The 25968-nt window shown below is 37.3% G+C and overlaps 1 protein-coding gene across 1 annotated transcript in view; it reads right to left on the minus strand.

Annotated features, from left to right (window-relative positions):
- Positions 1 to 708: 708 nt before the first annotated feature.
- LOC309961124 (transmembrane protease serine 11F-like) overlaps positions 709 to 25968 on the minus strand; it is a gene marked incomplete at both ends in the record, with an annotated part of 58932 nt that continues 33672 nt past the window's right edge. The window contains 6 exon segments of the mRNA XM_082838153.1: positions 709 to 867; positions 4918 to 5060; positions 6279 to 6364; positions 6366 to 6397; positions 6401 to 6536; positions 10283 to 10484. Coding sequence (XP_082694279.1) covers positions 709 to 867; positions 4918 to 5060; positions 6279 to 6364; positions 6366 to 6397; positions 6401 to 6536; positions 10283 to 10484 — 758 coding nt within the window.

The following is a 25968-nucleotide window of genomic DNA, read 5'->3' on the forward strand; positions in this document are numbered from 1 at the left end:
CAAATGATGCATGGATGGCAAGATGCTGTTAGAGAATAAATCAGAAATGCTTAGTAACAATACAACATGCATCCTGAAGCTAGTGCTTGTGTGTATAACCCAATGTTAACAGCAAGTTCAGATACATTTAAACATCTTCTAAATGGTGACTCTCGTGGTTAATGATAATGATCTGTATTACTATTTATAAACCCAGGGTAGAGTTCAAATTATATTACAAATCCCACACTTCTCCACTCTAGCCATTGAATGTCCAGTCATCAGTCCTAGACTGTTGAAGCCCTGAATCCTCAGGGATGATTGCTGTTTGATATTTTGCTATATGAATCCCAAGTGCTCCAAGTAGTGTATGAGGTAAGATTTTGACAGCCCTGGCAGCTCTTCATATCCTGTGGAAAGTGATGTTCCCCATCTTCACTTGGGGGAAACCATTTATAAATATTCATCTGATTAATAAGATCACAGTTTCTCTTGTGAGTGAGGAGTTGGTGCTATTTGTCATTTGCTGTGTCTTCTTCGCTTAGGGTAGAGAAATACTTCTGTCACGTGTATACAAAGTCCACCTCAGGATATTAGATTGGTCTGACTCTGAGGGACTTCTTAACATCCAGCACAAACACTGATTCAAACCACAAGAATATAAATAATACACAATATGCAGGAGTTTTAGCTCTGTGTGCCATGGATAAAATTCATGGTCAATTCACACTAGATACCAGTCTTTGAGGCAATCCAGCCTCGATACTGACTCACTCTTGTGTAGACCCCAGGTTTTTTGGGAAGAGCACATGATTGTCCCCAACTTACTATACTGACAAGGTACCAGATGTCATGATTATCATAAACCAGAGGTCCACCACAATCTCCCTAGAGAAAAAAATATATTTAAAATTGTTAACATCAATAGGAAGGTCACTGCAGTCATCTCTCTTCCACAGGAAAAATGGAAACTGGTACACAGAACATGCAGCCAAACTAGAGATAGATTATATGATGTTTCTCTCAACTGAGTTAAAATTTTGTGCTAAACTTTAAAGTGAATTGTTTTCTAGAAAGACTAACATTCATTCATATGGAATGGTTACATTATTTCTGGTTCAGCATCCCTAGATTTTTTTGCTAGTTTTATTAGACCCTTTAAGCATGGGGTTTAGTAAGCATTTATCTAAAATATTTAACATGAGGTTGGTATTTGTGCCTAGGTAGAAATTTTCTGTGATCTCTTCTGAATGTCTTAGCTTGACTGTATTTTATGGACCTAATCTTGGTCTCCTTTTCTGTTACTCACCTAGTTCTAATTTATGTTTGCTTTCTGAATTTTATATAGATTAAATCTCTTTTGGATCAAGGAAGATTAAGTAAGTAAACAGTTGTAAGTGTAGAGGTTAAAATTGTGGTCTCACTAGTTGAACTGCCCAAGTTTCAGGTCTAGTTCTATTAATTACTGGTTGTGTGACCTGAGGTAAGATACACAGGGTAACCTCTCTGTGCCTCTTCCACCTCCTTCATTTATTTTTTCTTTTATCAGCTATTTATTGAATTCCTATTATGTGTCCCAGGCATTCTGATGGACATTGAGGATAAAACGATGACCAAAAATGAACGGTCCCTATGCTCATAGAGCTTGACATTTAGGTTAAAAAAAACACAATATTAAATAAGCCTACAAATATGCAAAATGACAACTGTGATAAGTGCTATGGAAACATACAATGGGGGATTCGACTAGTCAGGGAGGAAAGAGATGTTTGCCTTGATGAGATGTAATTGAGCTGATATCTAAAAGAAGAGGAGTAAATCATGAAAAGAAAGGTGTGGATAAAATGTGTTCTATACAGAGGGAACAGCATGACAAATGCTCTGGGCATGAAGAAGCCTGGCATATGCAAAGGCCTGTAGAAAGGGGGACTGGAGAGAAGACAGCAACGGGGCAAGTGGTACATAATGAGGCCATAGAGGTAAGGAGAGACGAGTCTATATGGAGCCCTATGGGTCTTTTACAGACGGTTTTGATTTTTATCATAAGATAAAAGCAAAGGTAAACCACTGAAGTTTTAAGTGTTTTAAGGAGGGGGTTGACATGATCAGATTACATCTTGTTAGAAACTGTCCTGTCATTCATTTGACTAATGCACTAAAGGAGCATAAGAATGAATATAAGGGAGATAAACTAGATGGTTAATGTGGTTGGGGGTTGGAGGGAAGGGAAGGGGAGGAGAGAGAGGTTGAGAGAAGAGAGAGAGGCAAGAGATGGTGGAGAGAGATTTTAGGAGGTAAAACCCATGGGATTAGGTAATCAATTGGATATGGGATAAAGAGAGAAATTAGAATGATTTCTAGACTCTGGCTTATTTAACATAATGAAAGGGGATTCCATTCATAGAGATACAAAACATAGGAAGAAGATCAGGTGGGGAGGGGAATAAGAACAGAATCATATACAACATTTGAATCTGAGATGCCTTTGAAACATCCAACTGGAGCTGCCAAGTAGGAATAGAATATATAAGTCTGGAGATCAAAAAGGAGGTTAGGACTAAAAGTATAAATGTATGAAACATCAACAAAAAGATGATAATTGAAGGTATGAGAGAGAATTAGATTCTCTGGGGATAAAGTATAGAGTGAAAAAAGAAACAGGCATAGGATAGATTAACATATATTAGATGGAATTAAGAGAATGAGCCTGAAAAGGAGACAGAGAAGGAGCAGACAGATGTAGGATGAAAATCATTACAAGCCAAGGGAAGATGATATTTCAAGAAAGAAGGAGTGGTAAGCATTATTAAATGCTGTTAAGAGGTTAAAAAAAAAGGACCAAAAAATCTGTATAACGTCATTAGTGGTTCATTGAAAACATCAGGAAGAGAGATTTTGATGAAGTAATAGGGCAAAAACCATATTGAAATGGTTTGAGGAGTTAGTGGGAGGTGAGGAAATTGAGACCATGGGTAGAGACATTTTCACAAATATTTGGTGGTAAAGAGATAAGATGAGAAGCTAGCTGGAGACATTATGGGTCAAAAAAGAATTGGCTATTTCTTTTTTTCCCTAACTTAAGAGATCTGAATAGAGAAGGATCTAGTTACAAGAGAAACGTTGAGTCTGAAAAGAGAGAGAGAGGACATAATTGCCAGTGTAAAGTTCCCCAGAGGCCAGCAAGTTGAAGAAATGGAGCAAAGGAGAAGGGACCAGCCTTAGCGAAGAGGCAGCTCCTCTGTTGTGATCTAAGCTGAAGGTGGATGACAAGGGTCCGGATGAAGGCATGTCTGTATGCTTGGTGCTGGGAAGATGGGAAACTCCCCTCTTTTGACTTATATTTTTCTTTGAAAATTGGGAAACAAAATCATCAGTTGAGAATAACAGGCAGGAGAAACTGAAAGTTAAGGAAAGTAGAAAATGGCGGAAGAATTCAGAGAAAGGTAGATTTAGAAAAAAACAAACTAACAAAAAGAGTAAGGTTGTCAGTTTTGTTATCTGGAACCTATAGTGGAACCATAGGTTCTCTTGTATTTTTTCCAGGAGCATTTGACTTTCCAGATACAGGCAGAGAGAGAGAGAGACTAAATAATTGAGTTCTTCCAGGTTTGGGACTTTGTCAGACAGAAATACTGGGAAGAGAGAGCATCAGGTGGGCTTGGGGTATTAGCAAAAGTGTTTAAAAAATGATCACAGGGACTCCCTGGCGGTCCAGTGGTTAAGACTCCATGCTTCCACTGCAGGGGGCAGGGGTTTGATCCCTGGTGGGGGAACTAAGATCCCACATGCCACAAGGCGTGGCCAAAAAAAAAAAAAAAGATCACAGTGAAATCTAGATTGGACAAGTGGATGGTAGATGAAAGGAAAGGATTAATGGGATGTGAAATAGCAGAGAAGCTGTGCTCTACAGGTCTCTATGAAATTGAAGGATGATATTCAGCCAACAAATATTTGTGCCAGGCACTGTTTTAGGTGTTGGTAATACAGCAGTAAAATAAAATAGATGCTCTAAAATGTGTGCCTTCATGGAGCTCACATTCTAGGTTAGCGAAAGAGACAGATAATAAGCCAGTTAAATAAAATATATTGTGTGCTGAATGGTACAAGAGCTAAAGATAAAAATAAAACAGAGAAGGGACACAAAGAATATATGTGTAAGTTGTGTATGTTGGGGGGTGAGGGTTGGAAGGTTGGGGTGTAACAGAGTGTGGCCAAAGAAACAGAAGTAGTTGAAAAGCAGGCAGAAGGATTGAGGATTGTTGTTAAATAGGATGACTTGGGGATTTAGTGTTGCTGGAAATGGAATAGTTTTTGGTGACAAAGCTCAAGGTGTGACCCTAAGTATAGGTGACTGAGGAGGAGTGAAGATCACTGGAGATTAGGAGATCTAGGAACTAAGAATCCAGCATTTAAATGAGTTGACGTTAATATTGCAGGCCTTGGGATGGAGACAAAATCTGTTTCAGGTGTCAGTCGTGAAAGAATGAAAGGGACAAAGAGAGATTTGGAGGTGGGGGAATAAAAACAAGATGCATGAGAGATGATGATAGAGCTGAATAAAGTGGTCTTCAGAGGAGAGGTTTCTCTGTCTTTTGATTCCAAATTTGCTTAAGAAAATAACAATAGACCATAAGAGTTATTGTGTGAACCAGAAATTTAGAGCAATAGACTTTAATTTCCTAATTTGTAAAATAGGGATAATTATAGTAATGCTTCAATCTCATTATATTAAATGAAATAATGTATAGAAAGTGCTTAGCATTGTTTTGGCATAGTAAACACTCAGTACAATCATTTTTGTTATCATGTCTATTTAAGCAAACTGTGTCTTTGGTAAAATTCATGTCATTTTTTTCTCCCAGGTAAAGTATATGCCCAAATTAGAAACAGTTAATGGAAACTTTCCTTTTAAAGTTTTGACCTTGACTTTGGACTTACCTTACATGCATCTACTTTTCCATCCATGAATCCAGCACATAACATTCCTGAAGTTATCAGGCCATCATACACATCCTTTCTGTTACACACATCAGTGCTTATGGTTTCCACCCTGGCTTGCTGAAGTCTATTTTGTGTAGGTCCTATTACAAAAACAAATGTAAAAATGAAAAACATGTTCTTTGAATAGAGTTATATCTAAGACTCAGAAGACACATAAATTGTATATTCCTAGGAACAAAAGCATTAAGATTTTTATTATTTAATTATTGCCTAATTTTATTTTCTGTGTCAAAAATGCCTACGTGCAAGGAACAATACACATACATGACCCAATATTATATCATATTTGTGGCTCTTCAAGAGTTATTGGAACCCTCAAAACTACATGCAATATTGTGTGTGTATGCCCTTTTTTTTCATGAGAAGAGGGTTCATCACACTGATCTTGTCCAACTTCACATTTTTCCATGTAAGGGAATTGAGGCTCAGAGGAGTTCATTGATTTTCCAAAAGCTACTCAAGAAGAAACCAGGGTACAAGCTGCACAGGTCTATTTGTCCTACTCTATGCTGTATAGCAGCTGTCCCCAACCTTTTTGGCACCAGGGACCGTTTTCATGGAAGACAGTTTTTCCATGGACCAGTGGTGTAAGCGTTGGTTCAGTTGGTAATGCGAGCGATGGGGGGCAGCAGATGAAGCTTCTCTCACTTGCCAACTGCTCACCTCCTGCTGTGCGGCCCAGTTCCTAACAGGCTACAGACTGCTACCGGGCCACGGCCTGGGGGTTGGGGACCCCTGCATGTTATTTCAGGTGTTTCAAAACATGAGAAACAAAACAAATGCCCAAGATACAGCAACAATATGACACCAGCAGAGAGTAAGGCCAGTGGTTAGGAGGAGAGAATACTACACAACTGAGTCTAAAAACATTTACAAAACACTTTCATGTTTATGATCATTATATATCCTCATTAAAATTAGGACGAATTTATACCAAAAAAGTATATGAAGTATATGCTAGCCGGGAGTGTTTACGTCTGGCAAATATACAATTTGTAATCCTTTACTCCCTTGTACTCCCATAGCATTTTGTTCCTTATAGTATCTAAAACGGTCTGTTCTGTTCATCATGTTATTGACCTCTCCCTTTCCTCACCACTGCTCCAATTAATTGTGAACTCCTCAAGGACAGGTATCTGATTCCTTTTACTTTTTAACCCACAGTACCTTGTTCTTGTCAGAGCCATACACATTAGAAACATCCACATTTTAATGAAGAGTCTAAAGCGGTATCCCCTAGATGCCTCATTAGATCCCAAGATAAAATTGTACTAAGTAAATTATGTTGAACAGCTCACCATCATCTACAATGGATCCAAACCTTGTGACGAATACACTTGTTTTAGACGGCAACTTTATGGATGAATCTGGGAGGCAAACTCTGAACTACATTTGAAAACTCAACTCGGGTAGCAAGCTAAGCCAAAGCAATGTCATTTTCATTTGTTTCTCTATGGTAATTCTCATGAAAGGTAATTTTCCTCACACTTCGTTGCACTGCGGGTGGTGTTATAGTCGTGCCAAAAGTAGCAATCCATTGACTTGGGTCTTTATGTCTGCAAAATATAAAGGGTAAAATGTGTGATGCTTAACTGTATCCTTTAAAAAAGGATTGAGACCATATTCTCCCCAACTATTGGAATTATGCTCCTGAAAAATCCCTATGGTGAGAGAATTTGCAGTTGATGACCTTATGGAAAAAAGAGGTTAAAATATTGATACAAATGAGAGTATGAAAGCCCTTAAAATATTTTACATACTCTAAAATTAAAGAGAGTACAGTAACTAAATGGAATTCCATGCTATGTTTGGAATAATAATAGTAATGGCTACTATACAATTAGTTTCTAATATTTTAATTCCTTGTTTATTAGAAACTCTTCAAATTTGATTTCTTCTATAATTTCAGTGAAGTATGTAGAAATTAATTTTGATTTGTTTTGGATATTATGCACCATAAGAGATATTTTCCTTCTATATGAGACACTCCATCCATTCTTATTTTATGACTCACCTGTCAGTTCTTGTTTACTGGGTCTTACCTTGATCTTTGAGATAAAGTGCAATTTGTCTGCTTCACAAACCCTCATATGTACACAGGATTGTTTCTCCACCCAAGGCCCATACCCTGCCCCAATACTCAAGGGCTAAGCAGCCCTATTCAGTGTCATGTTGTTAGTGCTCCCACTGCCTTTGACCTGGCCTAGTCAGTCCCTCTTACTATTTTTGAGGCTCTTCCTTAACACAGATGCTTTTCTCTACCACAAGGTTACATAACAAGCAAATTCTGTCTACTCCTATCATCTCTTTACCTCCCTATTCTAATCTAAAGCCCAGTTCCCTCTTTGTCTAATTATCCCTTTCAAGAATGACTAGAAATATATAGAAACTTGAAATTCTCTATGTAGACGAAAATTATTTAAAAGCAAATCACACAGAAGAGAATTCAAAAAGGGGATTTCCTTGTTCATGCAGGATTACTGTGTTGGTGAATCATAACTTTTAAGTATAATGAAAAACCTGAAAGATCAGTAGTTTTCAGAGTACTCTGCACTGCCCCAGGGATGAGCAGGCAGAGCCTAGGGGTGGAGGGATTGGGATATGGGGAGGGCTCCTCTCTCATCTGTTTTTGTTTTTTAATTTCCACTTGGTTATGTATATAATTTGTTTTTTCTTTTTGTCTGCGTTGGGTCTTCATTGCTGCACGTGGGTTTTCTCTAGTTGTGGTGAGCGGGGGCTACCCTTCGCTACAGTGTGCAGGCTTCTCATTGGGGCAGCTTCTCTTGCTGTAGAGCACAGGCTCTAAGCACGCGTGCTTCAGTAGTTGCAGCACATGGACTCAGTAGTTGAGGTCCGCAAGCCCTAGAGCGTGGGGGCTTCAGTAGTTGTGGTGCACAGGCTCTAGGGCATGCAGGCTTCAGTAGTAATGGCGTGTGGGCTCAGTGGTTGTGGCTCGCAGGATCTAGAGTGCAGACTCGGTAGTTGTGGTGCATGGGCTTAGTTGCTCCACGGCATATGGGATCTTCCTGGACCAGGGATCAAACCCGTGTCCTCTGTATTGGCAGGCGGATTCTTAACCACTGCGGCACCAGGGAAGTGCCTCTCATGTGTTTTACTTATTTACACTTTAAAGGGAGATTTTATTCAAAGCAGAAATCTTAGGGCTGAAGCATTCATTTGAAAAATAGAATTCTGGAAGCTACAAAGACATATGTTACTTCAGTCCTTAAGGAGCTTGTAAGCTAATGGAGTGGACAAAACAGGAATACCCATCTCTTCATGCATCATCAACCAGAAAGGGAGTCTCCATTCCTAGGCACAGTTCAATATGTTTTGTGGATAAGAACACTAAGACTCACTAAGAAGTTAAATGGCTTGCCAGGTAAGTCACATATCCACCTGGTTACTGTCAGAGAGAGATGGCCTAGGTCTCATGATATCCTGTCAAGAACTTTTTCCCTACACACTCTTGTTTCACAAAGACTGGCATCATTTTTCATGGACTTAAAGGTACTTACATTTGTCTTAAACAAAATTTTTTAAAATACACTAATTCTGTAGGGAAAAAACATAAAAAATTTAAAAGTATTTGGATAATTGTGAAATTGTCTTCAAAGAATCTTTATTTTTCCTTCACAACAGTACACTGTATTATGCAGTTACATGAAATTATATCATCTGCGAAATGGAACCCTTTCTCTCCAGGATCATTACCTTTCCCAACTCTTTTATATTATTATTATTACTGGCATAAAATATGCTATTACATTTCTCATATTTTAAAAAAATCCTTCCTTTGAGTCCACAACCACCCCCAACTGTCAAATTTCTCTGCTCCCATTCATTTAAAAACTCCTTGAAAGTGGCATCTAAACTCACTACATCCAATCCTTCTCCTTCTTTTCTCTCTTGAATTCATTCCCATTCCCATCATATAATCACAGTTTCTTTTATCAAGGTCACCAGTTATCTCTATTTTTATCAAACTCAATGGCCGATCCCCATGTAGGTCTGCCAACACACAGAGATGGCACTGGACCTGCCGAAAATATATCTCAGTCATTATAGCTTATATTCTTCACTAAATGCATTGACATTCTGGGCTTATTTATTTTTAATTTATATAAGCAAAGATCAGTTACCAAGCAAAATAGATGACACTCCCAAACACAAGTGTGAAGATTGGAGGAGTCTGTAAACATGAAAAAAAAATCAGAAAGCCTTGAAAAATTAGTGAGACTCAAGTTTACCTAAGGCATGATGCTAGTTATTTTCAGGGTTGTGAATTTGTGTGAGTCCCTTTTCTCTTCTTTCATGAGAGAGTGACAATCACCTTAAATTCATTAGGTTATTCTCATTGCACGTCTGCTCCATAAATAAAGGTGTAGGCATCTTGAAACAATTTGGGTGTTACCACAGAAGGATGACCAAGCACCTCCTAGACACACCAAGGATAGTTTCCTCTGAAAGGGTGTGTGAACAGTGCCACTGGCCAGGGCTTTACTCAGAGCTTTTGTGTTTTGAGGGTTTAAAAGGAAAAACTTTCCGTACCCTGATAGTGAAACCTCAGGGAGAAAAGATAGTGTGTCCCTGGTCTTGGGGCAATAGCGTGCCTGTGCATGTCTGTGTATGTGAAGTGATATAGCTGAGTGTTAAGAGCTACAACTGTGAAAGCCCAAGCAGAGAGCTCCTTTTAGATTGTGTGTGATCAGTCTTACATTCTATGAGGGCAGTGATAAAGGCTGGCTGGTCTCTTTCACCATCCACACACCTCTCTGGTCCATAAAAGCCCACACAGTTCTTGGATAATGCAATTGGAAGGGAGAGCTTCAAGAGTGATACCTTTGATTTTTTTCTTTTTTCTTATTTGATGTTTTTCTCATCACTTACTAAAGTGATGGTGGATGTTGATAGTTGGAGGATAGATGGAATAATATTTTTTAAAGTGGCTGAATTTTCTCTTTAAATAGGTAGAAGAGTTTAAATTTGTTACATGTATAATAGTCTTTAAACTAAAATAATTTATGGTATAGTAGAAAAGATCACACTGGTGTCATGATGCTACAAGAGAATATGTTGTAAGAGCCATAAGAATGATGCAAACCAAACATGATAGATACGGAGAGAAGGGTGAGGGGATGAGTATGATTGGGGCATAGAGCAACCATAATGTATTTAGGGGACAGGGTCCATCCAGAATGGAGTAGAGGCTAAGCTGGTGAGATTGAACTCTTCCCAGCACTAAATTGACGGTAATTAATAACTGAGTAAGGAAGACTAGCAACAGCTCTAATAAACTTACTTGCGGAAGCAGTGAGCAGCCGTGAGCAGCCAAGTGTTACTGATAAGACTAGCTCCGCACTGATGGCCTGCCCCTATGAGCTGGAGGCTGGCCTGCCATGGCCACTCCTCTTCCACAGCTGTTTCACTTCCTTGGACAACCCTTTCAGTAGAAGAGGATGCTGGTAATGGCATGTATGAAGATGTCATCCTTATTCCACAGTCTGTCACAGAAACGTGTTAGTTTGCTTTCATGAAAAGGAGTGGAAGAAAAGCACATCCTGATTTGCACTGTGTGCAGATGGTTAGACAGTCCATTGAACCTGCTATTCTTTAACCCATTCATAGCACTCAGTCTCTGGGGTTATTCTGTAGGGGTCCTACTAATCCTATTGAGGTTCAGAAGAAATATTTACCAACATTTCAAGGCATCGAAACCAGGAATTAACTTCGGTCTCCATATAAAGCATATACAGATGAATAAACAGGTGGGTAGATAAATTACTGAGCATAAAAATGTATAGATCCTCTGCTAAGGGTTTCAGATACATTTATAGCAAAATACTTTTCAAATGAGAAAACTCGGCTCTGGAGGAGAACGTAAACTACTGGAGGTCACCCAGCTGGTAAATGACAGAGTTGTATATAAAATTAGAAGGATCCACGTCAAAGCTTGTATTCTTACTACTGAGAGAGAGCCCAACACTGAATGTCGGTCATGATTCTGCCTTGACATGAATCTGTAGACTGTCTTTGTAAAGCCCTGATATTTAAGTCTTAAATACAATGACATTTTTGCTTTTCTAAAATTTAAAAGACTAGTTTTAAAAAAAATTCTGATTCCCTGATAGCAAACCCTCAATTGATTAGACTTCAAATCAACCTTAAGTAATACTTGAAAGTATATTAGTATACTTTATTAATGTGCTTTTTAATTATTTATATTTTGTTAAGAATACAAGTGGTTTTTTTTTACAAAAAGGGGTTTTATTCAAAAACAGGTAAAAAATAGTTGCCTGAAATCATATTTACAAATTTATCATAACTCCCTTAGTGTTAAATAGCTTTAGCTTAAGGTGACCATAAAATTGAACAAATAGAGTGTCATATCAGTAGTGCCTAATACTTCCTCTCCCAACTTCCCCTTAAAGTAAGCATGAAGATAATAATAATAAAAATAATATCTACTAGTTATGAGCCAGGCCCTGTACATAGTGTTACATATATTTTCCCTAATTTTTATAACAACCCTCTATGTTAGGTGTTATTATCCTCATATTGCAGATGAAAAAAATTGAGTCTATGGTATTGTTCAAAGGCAAAAGGAGCAAAATCACCAGAAATTAAGGAAGGATAAGAAAAATTATAAATTCTGGTAGTAATTTTCAGTAACTGGAGTGTTCGGTTGGTTGGTTTAAAAAGCAACTTCTTAGATGACCCAAGCTATATCCCTGAACCAGAATTGTGTGGAGAACCCCAACAATTCTGACAAAGCCACTGCTATTGTGATTCCCTAGCCCAGGGAATAAAGCTAGCCAAATAGAAACTATAGTTTGAACCATCCAGTTGTGACCCATCAAGTCTTTTCTCTCTGTGTGTGTTCAAAAGAAGCCACACTGTCCAGCACACCATCCTATCTAGGGACACAGGAAAGATGAAAAGTTCTATGAAAATGTAGTTTTTTTAATAAATGGTCTGAATGTGTACCCCAAAATTTATAGTTGAAATCCTAACCCTTAAAGGTTGTGGTATTAGTAGGTGAAGGTGCTTAAGTCATGAGGATGGAGCTCTCATGAATGGGATTAGGGCCTTACGGAAGAGTGTGCACAGGGATCCCTAGCCTCTTCCACCATTTGACTATACAGCAAGACGTCTGAGTCAGAAGAGGGCCCTCAATGGACCATACTGGCACCCTGATCTCAGACTTCTACCCTTCAGAACTGTGAGAAATATATTTCTGCCGTTTATAAACTACCCCATCTATGGTATTTTGTTATCACACAAGGAATGGACTAATGAAAAGCAATTTAAACAGAGAAAGAGCGAGCACTGGCACCAGTGAATGCTGGAGCTGGTGGTACTCTAAAATGGGTGGTTGATGTAGTTTTCATATACTCTCTTTGTAAGATCAGAAATTAATCCTGCATCTAACTGTATGGCATGGTTAAGGTCCTCTAAATCAGATGATATATAAACTCAGAAGACAGACATATCTCAGAAAGTTTTCTTCAAAAAATTTTAGGACATGTGCTTGGTATCAGCAAAGATATGCAAGAAGACATGATCTTATTAAACAAAAGTAGCCAAACATGGGCTTCCCTGGTGGCGCAGTGGTTGAGAGTCCTCCTGCTGATGCAGGGGACATGGGTTCGTGCCCCGGTCCAGGAAGATCCCTCATGCCGCAGAGCGGCTGCGCCCATGAGCCATGGCCGCTGAGCCTGGGCGTCCGGAGCCTGTTGCTCCACAATGGGAGAGGCCACAGCAGTGAGAAGCCCGCGTACCACAAAAAAAAAAAAAAGTAGCCAAACATAAGGGGAAAATATGCTGTGATAAGAGTACGCATAATGAAAGAGTTGTCTGTCACTAAAGAAAATTCAAAATATCACAGAAATGTCATAACATATAAAATCCACGTAGAAGTAATAAAAAGAAAAAGTGACACCAAATAACAGAGATAAGTGATTTTTGGGAGTATAGATCTGATGAGATCATTCAGAATGCAGAGGAAAGTAACCTGAGCTGGAACTAGAAATAATGATTGACATGGAGAGCAGAAAATGGACATTCAGGTAATAAATCATTTGTGTTCCTGAGGAAGAAAAAAAAGAACAATTGGAACAGAATCAATCATCAAATTTATAGAGGAAGAACATTTTTCCAGCATGAGAACATTGAAAATGCTCATAATTTCCCAAAGTTTAGTGCCAAATATAACCACATCTAGATCTCTTGGCAAAAAAAAAAAAAAAAAAAAAAAATAGAAAAAAAGTTATAGGATAAAGATTTCCTACCTTCATCCAGAAACCAAAAAGGTAACCTATATAAGAATAAAAATCACACCAGCCTTAGACTTCTACTCTATAACAAAAACACTAGAATAAAAGGCAATAATGTATATACAATTATTTGGGAAAGTTTATGGTCCAATAATCCTATAAAATGAGAAAAAGGAAGTAGAAAGAGATTCTGACATGCGAGTTCTCAGAAAATATACCATCTGTATAATTTTCTTGTTTAAAAATAACTTGAATATAGCTGATTCACTTTGTTATAAAGCAGAAACTAACACACCATTGTAAAGCAATTATACTCCAATAAAGATGTTTAAAAAAAAAGAAACAGAAAAAAGAAAAAAAATAACTTGAAGATAGAGTTCAGCAAGCAAAAAGGTGAATTTAAATCAAGACTCAAGAATGAGAAATAGTAAAAATATAACAAGAGTCTTTAGTGATGGGTAAATAATTGTAATATTGGGATAAAATAGAACATGATATTTTGAAAAAGAATATTAATAGATTAATAGATTTCCTGGACATTTCACTTCTCATCATTTAATGAGAGCTATGTATGTGGCAGAAGAAAATATATGTGGTGGAATTTTGGTTATTGAGAATGGTCATAGAATATCATTATTTTGCTATTAAAACAACCTTTATAGTAAAAAGTCAGTATACATGACCAAGAAGGCCGAAAAGTGATTTTTAAAAATTGTAAAATAAGAAACTCTACAATTTTAACATTTTTATGATGGATATTTTACTTTAGCTTATATAATCATGTATTAGGGAAATTATATTATTAGGAATTGAGATTTAGTTTGAGATTGCCATTTACAGAGTGCTGGAAAATGTCATATTTTTCTTTGGAATATAATTGATTAAAAATAAAGGTGGATACCATACTCTTCATCATTTCTAATTACTTCAGGAAGAAGTTGTCACTATTATGTGTGGAGATTCTATCTCAAAATGTATTTAAAGAATTTTCCTGATGTCTAACAATAGAGAAATTCACTTTAGATGATCTGTTTCTTCACTTCATGGCTGCTGGGAGGGGAAAAGACTCTAGGTCCAAAGGACAAGCCTTATCTTTTGGTATTAAGTCAGAAGTAACTACACTTGGAAATACTTAATTGGAAGCAATGAACAGAGCTGGAACACCTAATGCCTGTGAGACGTATACTAGAGTTCAGGGGGAGGAGTAAGCAAATAAAAAGACACAGTCCCTTACCTTGGCACTTACAATCTTATTTGAAACACATTATTTTACTTTCTCTAATTATATGTTGGCATAGAAAAATAGAAATGTCTCTCAGTTTGGTTTCCAACCAGTTGTTAGGTAGTTTTAGTTTCATAACCTTTTGAACTTCATTTTCTTCCACTTTTGGGGGAAAATAAAACGAGAACTTTTCTGAGTTTGTGTTGTGAGGAATCAATGATGAGATGAATAAGAAATTGTTTTAAGTTGGAAATAAACTAGAGAACCTCTTTACAGTTCATGTCAATGGTTCTTCCAACAGGGGTCAACCTTCATAAAGGTGTCTGTTTCTTTGATACTATAGAAGCTAACCCCCATAACTGACCAGTAAAGACCTCTGGGAGTCAGAATACCTGTACTTTAATTCTTCCCCGAAGTCTTGCTAGTCCCATGTCTGACATCTTAACTTGAGTCTAGTTTCCTTAAAATGGTGGGAATAATACCTACCCTTTCATGTTTTGGAAAAGATCCAACATGATAATACATATATGGGGGGAAATTAAAAACCCATGGCAATGCCCATGAGTCTTCAGCTGAAAAGAAACCAGTGAAAATGATAAGCAAAGAAACAAGCAGCAAAGGAATGAAGAACTCAGCTCAGGGCTCATTTAGCTCTCAAAAAAAAAAGTTCTTTATCAGTATAACAACTGACACTAGAGCATTTACATAAGGACTATCTGTGATTCAGCAAAGCATAGGAAGGACCATGACTCACAAAGTGATTGAAAAAACACCTCACAGACACAAGGGACAAGAAAAACAGGTTATGTTACTCTGATTCAAACTATTTTACTTTACTTCCTTAGTATGATGTTTTAGTTCTGTTTCCTTCTCTCTCTTAAAAAAATATTATAGACCACAAGAATGGAAATGGTGGGTCATTATGGTGAGGAAGAGATGAGGAGATGATGAGGTGGTGGAGAAGGAGGGAAATGTTCCCGAGTGTGTGGTTTTGTGTGTGTTTGTGTATATGATAGAACAATAACTCAGGGCTGGAGGGGAAGCAAAAATTATATGTTTGAATCTTGAAGCATTTTGTTTTATTTTTGTTGAGTAATATTGAGCTGCCAACTCTAATCAAAAGATTTGAAAAAATTCATTCCATTGGTTATATTTAGATCTGGTTAGAAAAACAGAGGAAAATCAGAATTAGTCTATCAATGGGGCCTAAGAAGTTAAGTTAACAGATAAAATGTCGGATACCTGGTTAAATTTGAAATTCGTATAAACAATAAATAAATTTTTAGTGTAAGTATATTTTATGCCATATTTGACATCCTCCCACATTCCACAGCTGCACAGCCCAGGTTTGAAACCCAGCTGAGCCATTTATTTGCAAGGACAAGCAATAGTTGAAATATACTTATACTAAAAAACTATTTTTTGTTTACTGAAATTCAGATTAAACAGAGTGTGATTGATCTGTGAATATATTTCTCTGGATGTGTATTGTCATGAGTGTGTGTGTGTGTGTGTGTGTGTGTGTGTGTGTGTGTGCGCTTGTGTGGAGAGAGACAGGGATGAAATGTAGATGACTCCAGGTGGAGTAAGTGTAAGAAATATTATTTTAAGTTTCTAAAATAGAATTTATTTTTCTTTGTATTACAATAATATTGGTATATATGTTACACAAAATTTTGAAAATACATAAGAGTGTAAAGAAAAATTTTAAATCCACAATCTCATCACCTGGAGGTAATCGCTGTTAAAATTTTGAGTTATGCCTGAATTTTTCTTTCTCTTCACTCCTCATACCTACAAATATAAAATTATTATAAAAAATTAAAGATATACAAATGCTAACATTTATTAAGCACTTAAATATATATGCCAGGCAGCTTACTAAGTGCTTCATGGGAATTAACTCACTAAATTCTCAGTGAAAACCCTATGAGGTAGATATTATTGTTCCTACCATTTTACAGGTGGGAGAAAAAGGCAAAGAGAAATTAAGCAACTTGTCCAAGGTCACCTAGTAAGTTAGTGGCCCCACTGGGATTCAAATCTGATTAGTGCACCCCTGGAGTATGGTTTATATGGTTCCTCCACCACTTTAATTGAAGGAATAAGCCGCATCCACAACCATGCATTCATTTTATAACATTTAATCTACTAAAGATGTCAGTACCACAGACCTATTTTTTTAATTTTAATTTTTATTTGGTATTAGGAATAAGACATTACCCTATAGAAAGACAGTGCTACTGCTCCAACAGAATAAGCCATCAGCAGTTTCTGTGACCAACCAGAAGTTTATGAGCTTTTCTATATGGCTCAGCACATAACTAAGAATTTAATTTTCGGATTAGATATGTTTGTGTTTAATCCCTAGCTCTGCTGTTTACTAGCTGTATAACCTTGGGCAGGTGACTTTTCAAACCTTAGTTTTCTAATTTTTTTAAACAAGGCTACTAAGAGTCTCTATCCTACTGACAGGTTCATGAGAGTACAACTTGTATAGTCTTACAGGACACTTCCTACCAGAAGGGCTCCCACTTGGTTTAATGATCTACTATGTCATCTTGAAATTCTTAGTTATTTTAACTGTGAACATGTGCATGAGCAGAGGCAATACACTGGGTAACAGTGAGCACATATGATTGTGATCAAGCAGTAGTGCCCACATCTGTAGGCTCAAGTCCCAAGGCACCACGGGCAGCATAGGTGACAAGCTGTGAACCTCACTGTCTGGAGCACATGTACATGTCTGAGCGGGCTGCCAGAATGGGACCTTGGTTCAGGTTGGTAGTGACAATTGTGGCAGCAGCAATAGAGGTAGCAGTAGCAGTGGTAGTGGCCATTGCACAAGAAAGGTCCTCACATGGACACAGGGATGAGACGGTGGTAGAAGACCAGCTCATCCTTCTGTTCCAGAGCTCTCCCTGCAAAGTCTGCACAAATATTAACTCTCTAGCCTGAGCTTTGTCAGAAGGACTGCAAGCATTCAATCAATAAACTTTCCCAGTAAATTATTACAAAATAAAGTCATACACATGGACCTTGCAATAAAGTATATCAGGAAGTTATTAGAATTCTTAAAAAGGTATAGAGTCTCCAATTTTGAAAACTGCTCCACCATTGCAAAACAAATACCTATAGTCTTAGAAATAGAAATTGTCTTTAAAGATCATTTCATTCAATGGAAAAGAAAACTATTGTCACATGGTACTTTGAATGAAGTGATTATTAATGAAAAAAATTTTAGGGGCTTCCCTGGTGGCGCAGTGGTTGAGAGTCTGCCTGCTGATGCAGGGGACACGGGTTCGTGCCCTGGTCCAGGAAGATCCCACATGCCGTGGAGCGGCTAGGGCCGTGAGCCATGGCCACTGAGCCTGGGCATCCGGAACCTGTGCTCCGCAATGGGAGAGGCCACAACAGTGAGAGGCCCGCGTACTGCGAAAAAAGAAAAACAAACAAACAAACAAACAAAAATATTTTTAATTAAGTTTTCTTTGTATAGGCACTTTGAATTATATACAAATCATGATGCCACTTTCAATTTTTTGTATGGCTTCCACAAGTTACAAGAAATGTCTGAAGAAACATTAAAATTTCATTGTATAAATTTGAATTTAAAATTAATTTCAGACTTACTCAGAACTGATTTCTATGAAAAGTTAACTCTTTTTAGAAAAATCTTTTTAGTTATGTGAGAATCATCAGCTCTAGAGATACTAAAACTTATATTTTTAAATAATTTATTAGAAATTTATCTAAATGTCAGATGGTATAAAATACTCTTAAGAGGTCAAGTAGCAGTCGCATCAGTGAAAAGAGCTTTCTCAAAATTAAAAATTCTCAAAAATTTTAAGACTAGAAAGATCCATGTGGTAATGGATTAGGTTTAGAGAGATAAGTATGAATTCATGTTTAGTTTAATATGGATACAAATTGCTACACAGAGAGATATTTGTAGACACATATACACTGGATATATACATATACACCCATATATTTACTATGTATACACTATGCTTGTAAATATGTATACATAGTATATAACACATATGTATACAAACATATATTTACTATGTATATACTACATATGTATATATGTAGGCATATTTCCTCCTTCTTTCAGCTGAGAGGATTTAGAAGCAAGGAAACACAGTAGCCACAAACACACTTAGCTCCCAGATCTTGATTTCTAATACCATTCTCCAATAAAAGTCACCAAGGCTCCATGGAGAAACGGCTGAGTTTAGGACTGGGACAGGAAATACATGAGATGAGCTCACAGTACCTTGTAATTCCAGAAAGAAAGTGCTAACAAACAAACAAAGCCCCCCAAAAAACAAAACAAAAAAACGTGATGGTAGTATGTCACCTAGTTTGGACACAGGAGGCAACTAAAAGAGCTTCTAGGACTTCCCTGGTGGCACAGTGATTAAGAATCCACCTGCCATAGCTAGTGGGAAGCAGCCGCATAGCACAGGGAGATCAGCTCGGTGCTTTGTGACCGCCTGGAGGGGTGGGATGGGGAGGGTGGGAGGGAGGGAGACGCAAGATGGAAGAGATATGGGAACATATTTATATGTATAACTGATTCACTTTGTTATAAAGCAGAAACTAACACACCATTGTAAAGCAATTATACTCCAATAAAAATAAAGAAAGAAAAAAAAAAAAGAATGTAACAAGGTGGGAGGGAGAACGAAAGAGGGAGGAGATATGGAGATATATGTATATGTATAGCTGATTCACTTTGTTATAAGGAGAAATTAACACACCATTTTAAAGCAATTATACTCCAATAAAGATGTTTTAAAAAAAAAGGAATCCACCTGCCAATTCAGGGGATACGGGTTCAAGCCCTGGTCCAGGAAGATCCCACATGCCGCAGAGCAACTAAGCCTGTGTGCCACAACTACTGAGCCTGCACTCTAGAACCCGCGAGCCACAACTACTGAGCCCACATGCCACAACTACTGAAGCCCGTGTGTCACAACTACTGAGCTTGTGCTCTAGAGCCCATGAGCCATAACTACTGAGCCCACATGCCACAACTACTGAAGCCCGTGCGCCTACAGCCCGTGCTCCGCAACAAGAGAAGCCACCACAATGAAGCGCCCGTGCACGGCAATGAAGAGTAGCCCCCGCTCGCCACAACTAAAGAAAGCCGTTGTGCAGCAACGAAGACCCAACACAGCCAAAAATAAATAAATAAATTTACTAAAAAAAAAAAAGAGCTTCGAAGGTTAAGTTTGGAACAATTTGAGCAACAAAGTATTGGATTATAACTCAACGTACAAAATAAATATCCATGAGTGTATCCTGATATAAGTAAATGCTTGGAAGAAAAAAAGAAGTGAGGGAGAAGAGACAAATCTCTCATGTAGAAGAATTCCTAATAATTTATGTAGATACTCCATTCTCAAGGAAGTGGAATGTAACTCTCCACTCCTTAAGGGAGGCTGCCAAGAGTGACTTCCTTCCAAAGAGTACCCTTTGGGAAGGTGAAGAGGAAGAGTAACTTTACAGTGGAGAAACCACACGATCACTACCTCAGCCAGTTGAACAAGGTCAACATCAACGGTAATAAATCACATTAGTGGCACATATTGATAATGACATTGTACCTCTGTGGTATCCTTCCCCCAAACCTGTGACCCCAATCTGATCATGAGAAGAACATTAGACAAACCCTAGTTGAGGGATATTCTACAAAATACCTGACCAGTACTCTTCAAAATTATCAAGGTCATCAAAATAAGGTAAGTTTGAGAAACTATCACAGACAAAATGATCCTAAGGAGACATGACAATTAAATATACTATGGTAGCTGGGATGGGGTCCAAGAACAGAAAAGGGACATTAGGGAAAAAAAACTGAAGTAATATGAGTAAAGTATGGACTTTATTTAATAATAATGTATTAATATTGGTTCAATAATTATAACAAATAAACCATATTAATGTAAGATGGTAACAATAGAGAGAACTGTGTGGGGACATGGACACTGCACTTTTCTGTAAACGTACAGCTGTCAAAAATTATGTTTATATAAAATAAACTTTTAACTAAATTGTTTACCTTTTAAAAAAGAAAAAAAATTGTGATCTTGCCAAGAGCTACTGACATAAATTTTAATTATACCAGTTGAAAACAAGGTTGATAAAAGTATAAATTTTAATAAGCTAACAAATGAGTTTTTATAAAAGTAAACCCCAAATTTTTATAACAAATATATTACAAAGTGTTGCTATTTATTGTGATAGCAATAATTATATATTTTGCCATTTATTATTTTGTAATGTTACTCACGCAACACCAATATCCCTATTATGTTTCATCAGTAAAAAATGTTTTTAGAGGAAAAAGCTTAAGAGACCTCAAATTTTCACATTTCATTAGGCCTTACAAATTATGTAGCTGACCTGTTTCTACATCATAGGGCTACTAGGAAGTTAAATGAGATTACCTATATTAAGCACTTAGGTTACCACCTGTTACACAAGAAGTGCCCAATAAATAGTTAAGTATTGTTATTGAGGAGTTATTGTCAGTGCCCAGATATTGATGCCTGAGAACAATCATTCTTCAGAGAATGTTTGTAACACCTCAGTTGAATTTTTCACTAATTCACTCATTCAAAGCAAAATAACTAATTCATAGCAAGATCCAACCAATTAATGTCACATAGATGGTGAGAGATACTAGTATACATATTTGCATGTAAACTTAAATATTGGAGAAGAAAAAAATTTGTGACAAAATATAGTTCAGGAGCAGTTTCTGATTTAAACAAGATTTGCTGATTTCCTGTTGCTGTAATGAACATTTTCAGTACTTCGTTTCCTTTAATCCTCACATCACTGTGAAGTGTACAGCACAAAGCTGGAAAGCAAACTGAGATCAGGGAAGTTGAGTAAACTTCTCAAGCCACAATATGAGTAACAGAATTGGGACTGGAATCCAGTTTTTCTTACTTCCAAGTAGTTTTCTTTTCATTACCTCACAGTGCCTCACATTTCCCATGGTGCAGGTATTGTTTTCTTTTTTATTGAGGTATAGTTGACTTACAATATTCTATAAGTTTCAGGTGTACAACATAGTGAGTCACAATTTTTAAAGGTTATACTCCATTTATAGTTATTATAAAATATTAGCTATATTCCCTGTGCTTTACAATATATCTTTGTAGCTCATTTATTTTATACATAGTAGTATGTACCTCTCAATCCTCTCAAACTCCTATCTTGCCCCTCCCCTCTTCCCTCTCCTCACTCGTAACCACTAGTTTTTTCTCTATATCTGTGAGTCTGTTTTTTTTTTTTTGCTATATGCCCTAGTTTGTTTTATTTTTTAGATTTCACATATAAGTGATATCCTACAGTACTTGTCTTCCTCTGACTTACTTTATTAAGCATAATACCCTTCAGGTCCACCCATGATGTTGCAAATGGCAAAATTTCATTCTTTTTTATGACTGAGTAGTATTCCATTGTGGGTGTGTGTGTGCATGTATGCACGTGTGTGAGTATATTATATATATATATATATATACACACATATATATATATATATATATATATATATATATATATATATATATACCACATCTTCTTTACCCATCCATCTGTTGATGGACACATAGGCTTCTTCCATATCTTGGCTATGATAAATAATATTGTTATAAACATTGGGGTACATATATCCTTCCAAATTAATGTTTTTATTTTTTTTCAGATATATATACCCAGGAGTGGAATTGCTGGATCATATGGTGGTTCTATTTTTTAGTTTTATGAGGAACCTCCATACTGTTTTCCACAGTGGCTGTATCAATTTGCATTCCCACCAGCAGTATACAAGGGTTCCCCTTTCTTCACATCCCCACCAACATTTATTATTTGTGGTCTTTTTGATGATAGCCATTCTGACAGGTGTGAGGTAATATCTCATTGTGGTTTTGATTTGCATTTCTCTTCTGATTAGTGATGCTGAGCATTTTTTCATGTGCCTGTTGGCCATCTGTATGTATTCTTTGGGGTACTACTTGCTTTGGTTTACATTGCCTCATTTTAGTGAATACTGCAAAATCGTTGGATATCTTTAATGAACTTAGTTTGAACAGGTAAGAATTAAGAGTGGCTTATTCCCCTACTTCTTTTATAAGCTTAATTTCCATAAATAGTGGGGTTTTTTCTTATAATGGCCGCAATACTCTTTCATGAGCTTACCCCCTTCCAGTTCTGTTGGGTTATGACTAGACCCAGTTTTTGTTCAACCTTTGGATTCTAGACCATAGTTTTCTCTGGTTGGTCCTAATAATCCTCCAGATTTCCTGGCACCTACACATTAACATAGACCATAGAAGAGGAATTTCAGACTTTGTTGGAGGAAAGCTTGCTGATGACTTTGTGGTGGGAGCCATGTTTTCATGGTATTCTGCTTGCTTGGCCAGGCAGTCACATTGGGGTGACTGCTCCCAGTCCCTCGTTCATGGGATTCTCAAGCAAGACTGACAACATGTTGTCTCATTCTTTACACTACACCTCATGCTTCCCATTTGGGCTCTTCCTTTGCCTGAGACACACAGGAGGTGCACTGGCTTGCCCAGCTGGGCCTGTGAGATTGAAGCCTATACATGGACAGGTAGGCAGTATCACTGACGTGCTTCTGCTCACTAGCTCACCTCATGCAGTGTGGCTGGTGTTATGAATGCTGTCACTGCTGTCTTGGAATTTAGATTTCCCATGGCTACTGGAAGGACCAGGTGGTACAACCTAAAAGTGTGTCACTGTTGATTCACTATATGGTGAACTTTGTTCAAAGGTAGATAGGAGAAGGTGGATAAACTCATCTTCATCTCTCTCCCTGGTCAGTCTATGCAGAAACACAGTAACTCATATAGATATTCTGAAGATATTGTATTAGCTTGATATAAAGCTCTAGCCAGACTGGTAATCTTCCTCATTGCATTTGCTTTCCATACCTCCCTGCTCATTGGCTCCTTTCCCTCACTCTTTCTTCCCTAGAATTGCAAGCCCCCCAAAGTAAGGCTTTCTGCTTCAGGCTCTGTTTTCTAAGAAGTCCAGACTAAGATAGTTGGTGATCCTAAGATCCCCTGTGATTAGGGTTTCTGCCTAGAGTCAAGTCCTATTCACCTTATTAAAAAAGATCAGCAATAGTTTTAAATTGCAGAAACAGAATCTTTGTGGACTTACCTAAAGTTAATTTATTGAGAGAGAAAAGAGGAACAGAAGAATCATATTTACCGGGCTCCAAGAAAGTAGATGAGATTGTCCTACTAGGAGAACCATGACAAATTTCATAGGTTAACAGATGGTTTGGTGGGTAGAAGGGAGTTATACGTGCAACTATTCAAGTCATTAGCACTGTAAAAAATCTTACTTGATTTGCAAGAGGTAGAGTTTAGGATGTTTTAGGGACAGACATATCAGAAACTCTGATGTAGTAATAGGTGAGTATATAGATAAACAGGTTATCCCATGTGTAATTGTTTATTTGATTACTATTTGATTAATATTAATGCACACCATTCATTTGTGTCCAAATAACCAGAGCAAATTTGCTAATGTAATGTGTTTAAATAATAACAGCCAGACTAGAGAGAAGAAAAGAGCGCAGCATGACCACTATTTTCACATTCTTCTCATAGGAAGACAATGAAGTGAAAACAACCCTGTCAAATTCTTGGGAGAGGAAGCTCAGTAACATAAAATACTTTAATGGAACTATCAACTTTTGCCCTACAATTAGCGGTAATCTAATTATGTCAGAATAAAGGTCAGGGAAATGAATAAACATGACCAGGGAACAATAATATGACATTTTTATTAAAAATTCAGATGCCTCCTGACATAATACTATATATTGAGTACTTTGGATCACACCAAATTTCTCATCAAATGTTCAGTATATCCTTTGATGACCCGCTTGTTTAATATATAATAACAGATCTTGTTTCTATCACGCCTTTAAACAATATCATGACATACGATCATTTTCTTAAGGTGTCTGGGGTTGCAGGACTTCAAAATGTATTGGTAATAGATGACTAGGCATCCAAGTGACAATACATATTACCTAATTTTAAATAATATGGTAGAGGTTTAACCTGTGTGAGGTTAGGGGAAACTCTGATTAATGTCTTTATCGTTTCAACACTGAAATGAATAGTTAGGTCATATACTTATATCTCAAAAGCAATATTCTTTCACATGATTAAGCTGCCGCCCCTTAGAACAAAGATTCATTTCCCTCTTATGTGTGTCATAATTGGGCCAATTCTTCTGTGGCATCTCTTATATTAATAAGAAATCGTCATTTCATGAAAAGGGCTGATGATGACTATAAAGAGGAAGTGAAGAGTCTTCTGCTGCAATTTTACTTTAAATTATTCATTGAGAAGACAAAGATGATGCATATAACATAATTTATCTGCCTTGTAGCATGCATTTGAATCTAGTATTTTGTAGACTTGTTCATTTATTCAGCAAATATTTACTGGAAGCCCACCATGTAGAGGCATTGTTCTGGGTGCTGGTGTTTTGGTAGTGAATACGACAAAGTCCTTGCCTTCATGGTAGCTTACAAAGAGAGGAGACAGGGAGTAAACAAATAAACACATAATTCCAGGTTGGTTTTGATGCTAAAAAACAAATTAAAGCAAATGAGGGCAGAAAGTGATGAGGACCTGGGCACTATTTCAAGTAGTGGAATGAGGAGAAAAATCTCTGAGGATGTGAGATTTAAGTTGAGACCTGAAGAATGGTGTTCTTTGATAAATGTTAAAATAGCTTTAATTCAACAGTTCTTTTAAGTAAATTTATATTTTATGAATTTCAATAGCATCTATACATATTTGGAAGTGGGAAGTAATACATATTATTCACTTTAAGGCATTGTTTGGAGCACTAATAGATTTGAGGATTCCTTATAATAGCTACACATCCCACTCCCTCCTTTAGGGCTCCAAAGCTGAGAAGCCCTTCTCTAGATTAACCCCATATGCCAGATCCCATCCCTATGCTCCCTAATGTGCATTTCTTTCCTAGTGTGCTCAAATGTACCACCATCGTTGCTTTGTTCAAGTTCATTATTCCCCTCACCCAAAATGCCAGCCTTTTCCCACGGTTTGTACCTGTCCAGATTCTCCCTTTCCATCAAGGCCTAAACTTCCCTAAAGCTTCTCTAACAGTAGATCACCATTTGGGGCGGGTGTGTGTGTGTGTGTGTGTGTGTGTGTGTGTGTGTGTGTGTGTGCGTACACGTATGGTGGGGCACTAGGCACTGTGTTAAATACTTTACATTCGTTATGTTATTTATGAGCCTTGGTACTATTATCATTCCTACTTTGTAGACAAGGACATGGGGACTTGTGGAGCTTAAGAAACTTGCCAAATTCATACAGCTGGGCAGCAGGGACAGAATTCCAGTTCAGGTCTGATGATTCTGACATTCATGCTTTAAATCATTCTGGG

This window comes from Leucopleurus acutus (genome assembly GCF_964270905.1).
Source record: "Leucopleurus acutus genome assembly, chromosome: 4".
In the NCBI taxonomy this organism is placed as follows: Eukaryota; Metazoa; Chordata; class Mammalia; order Artiodactyla; family Delphinidae; genus Leucopleurus; species Leucopleurus acutus.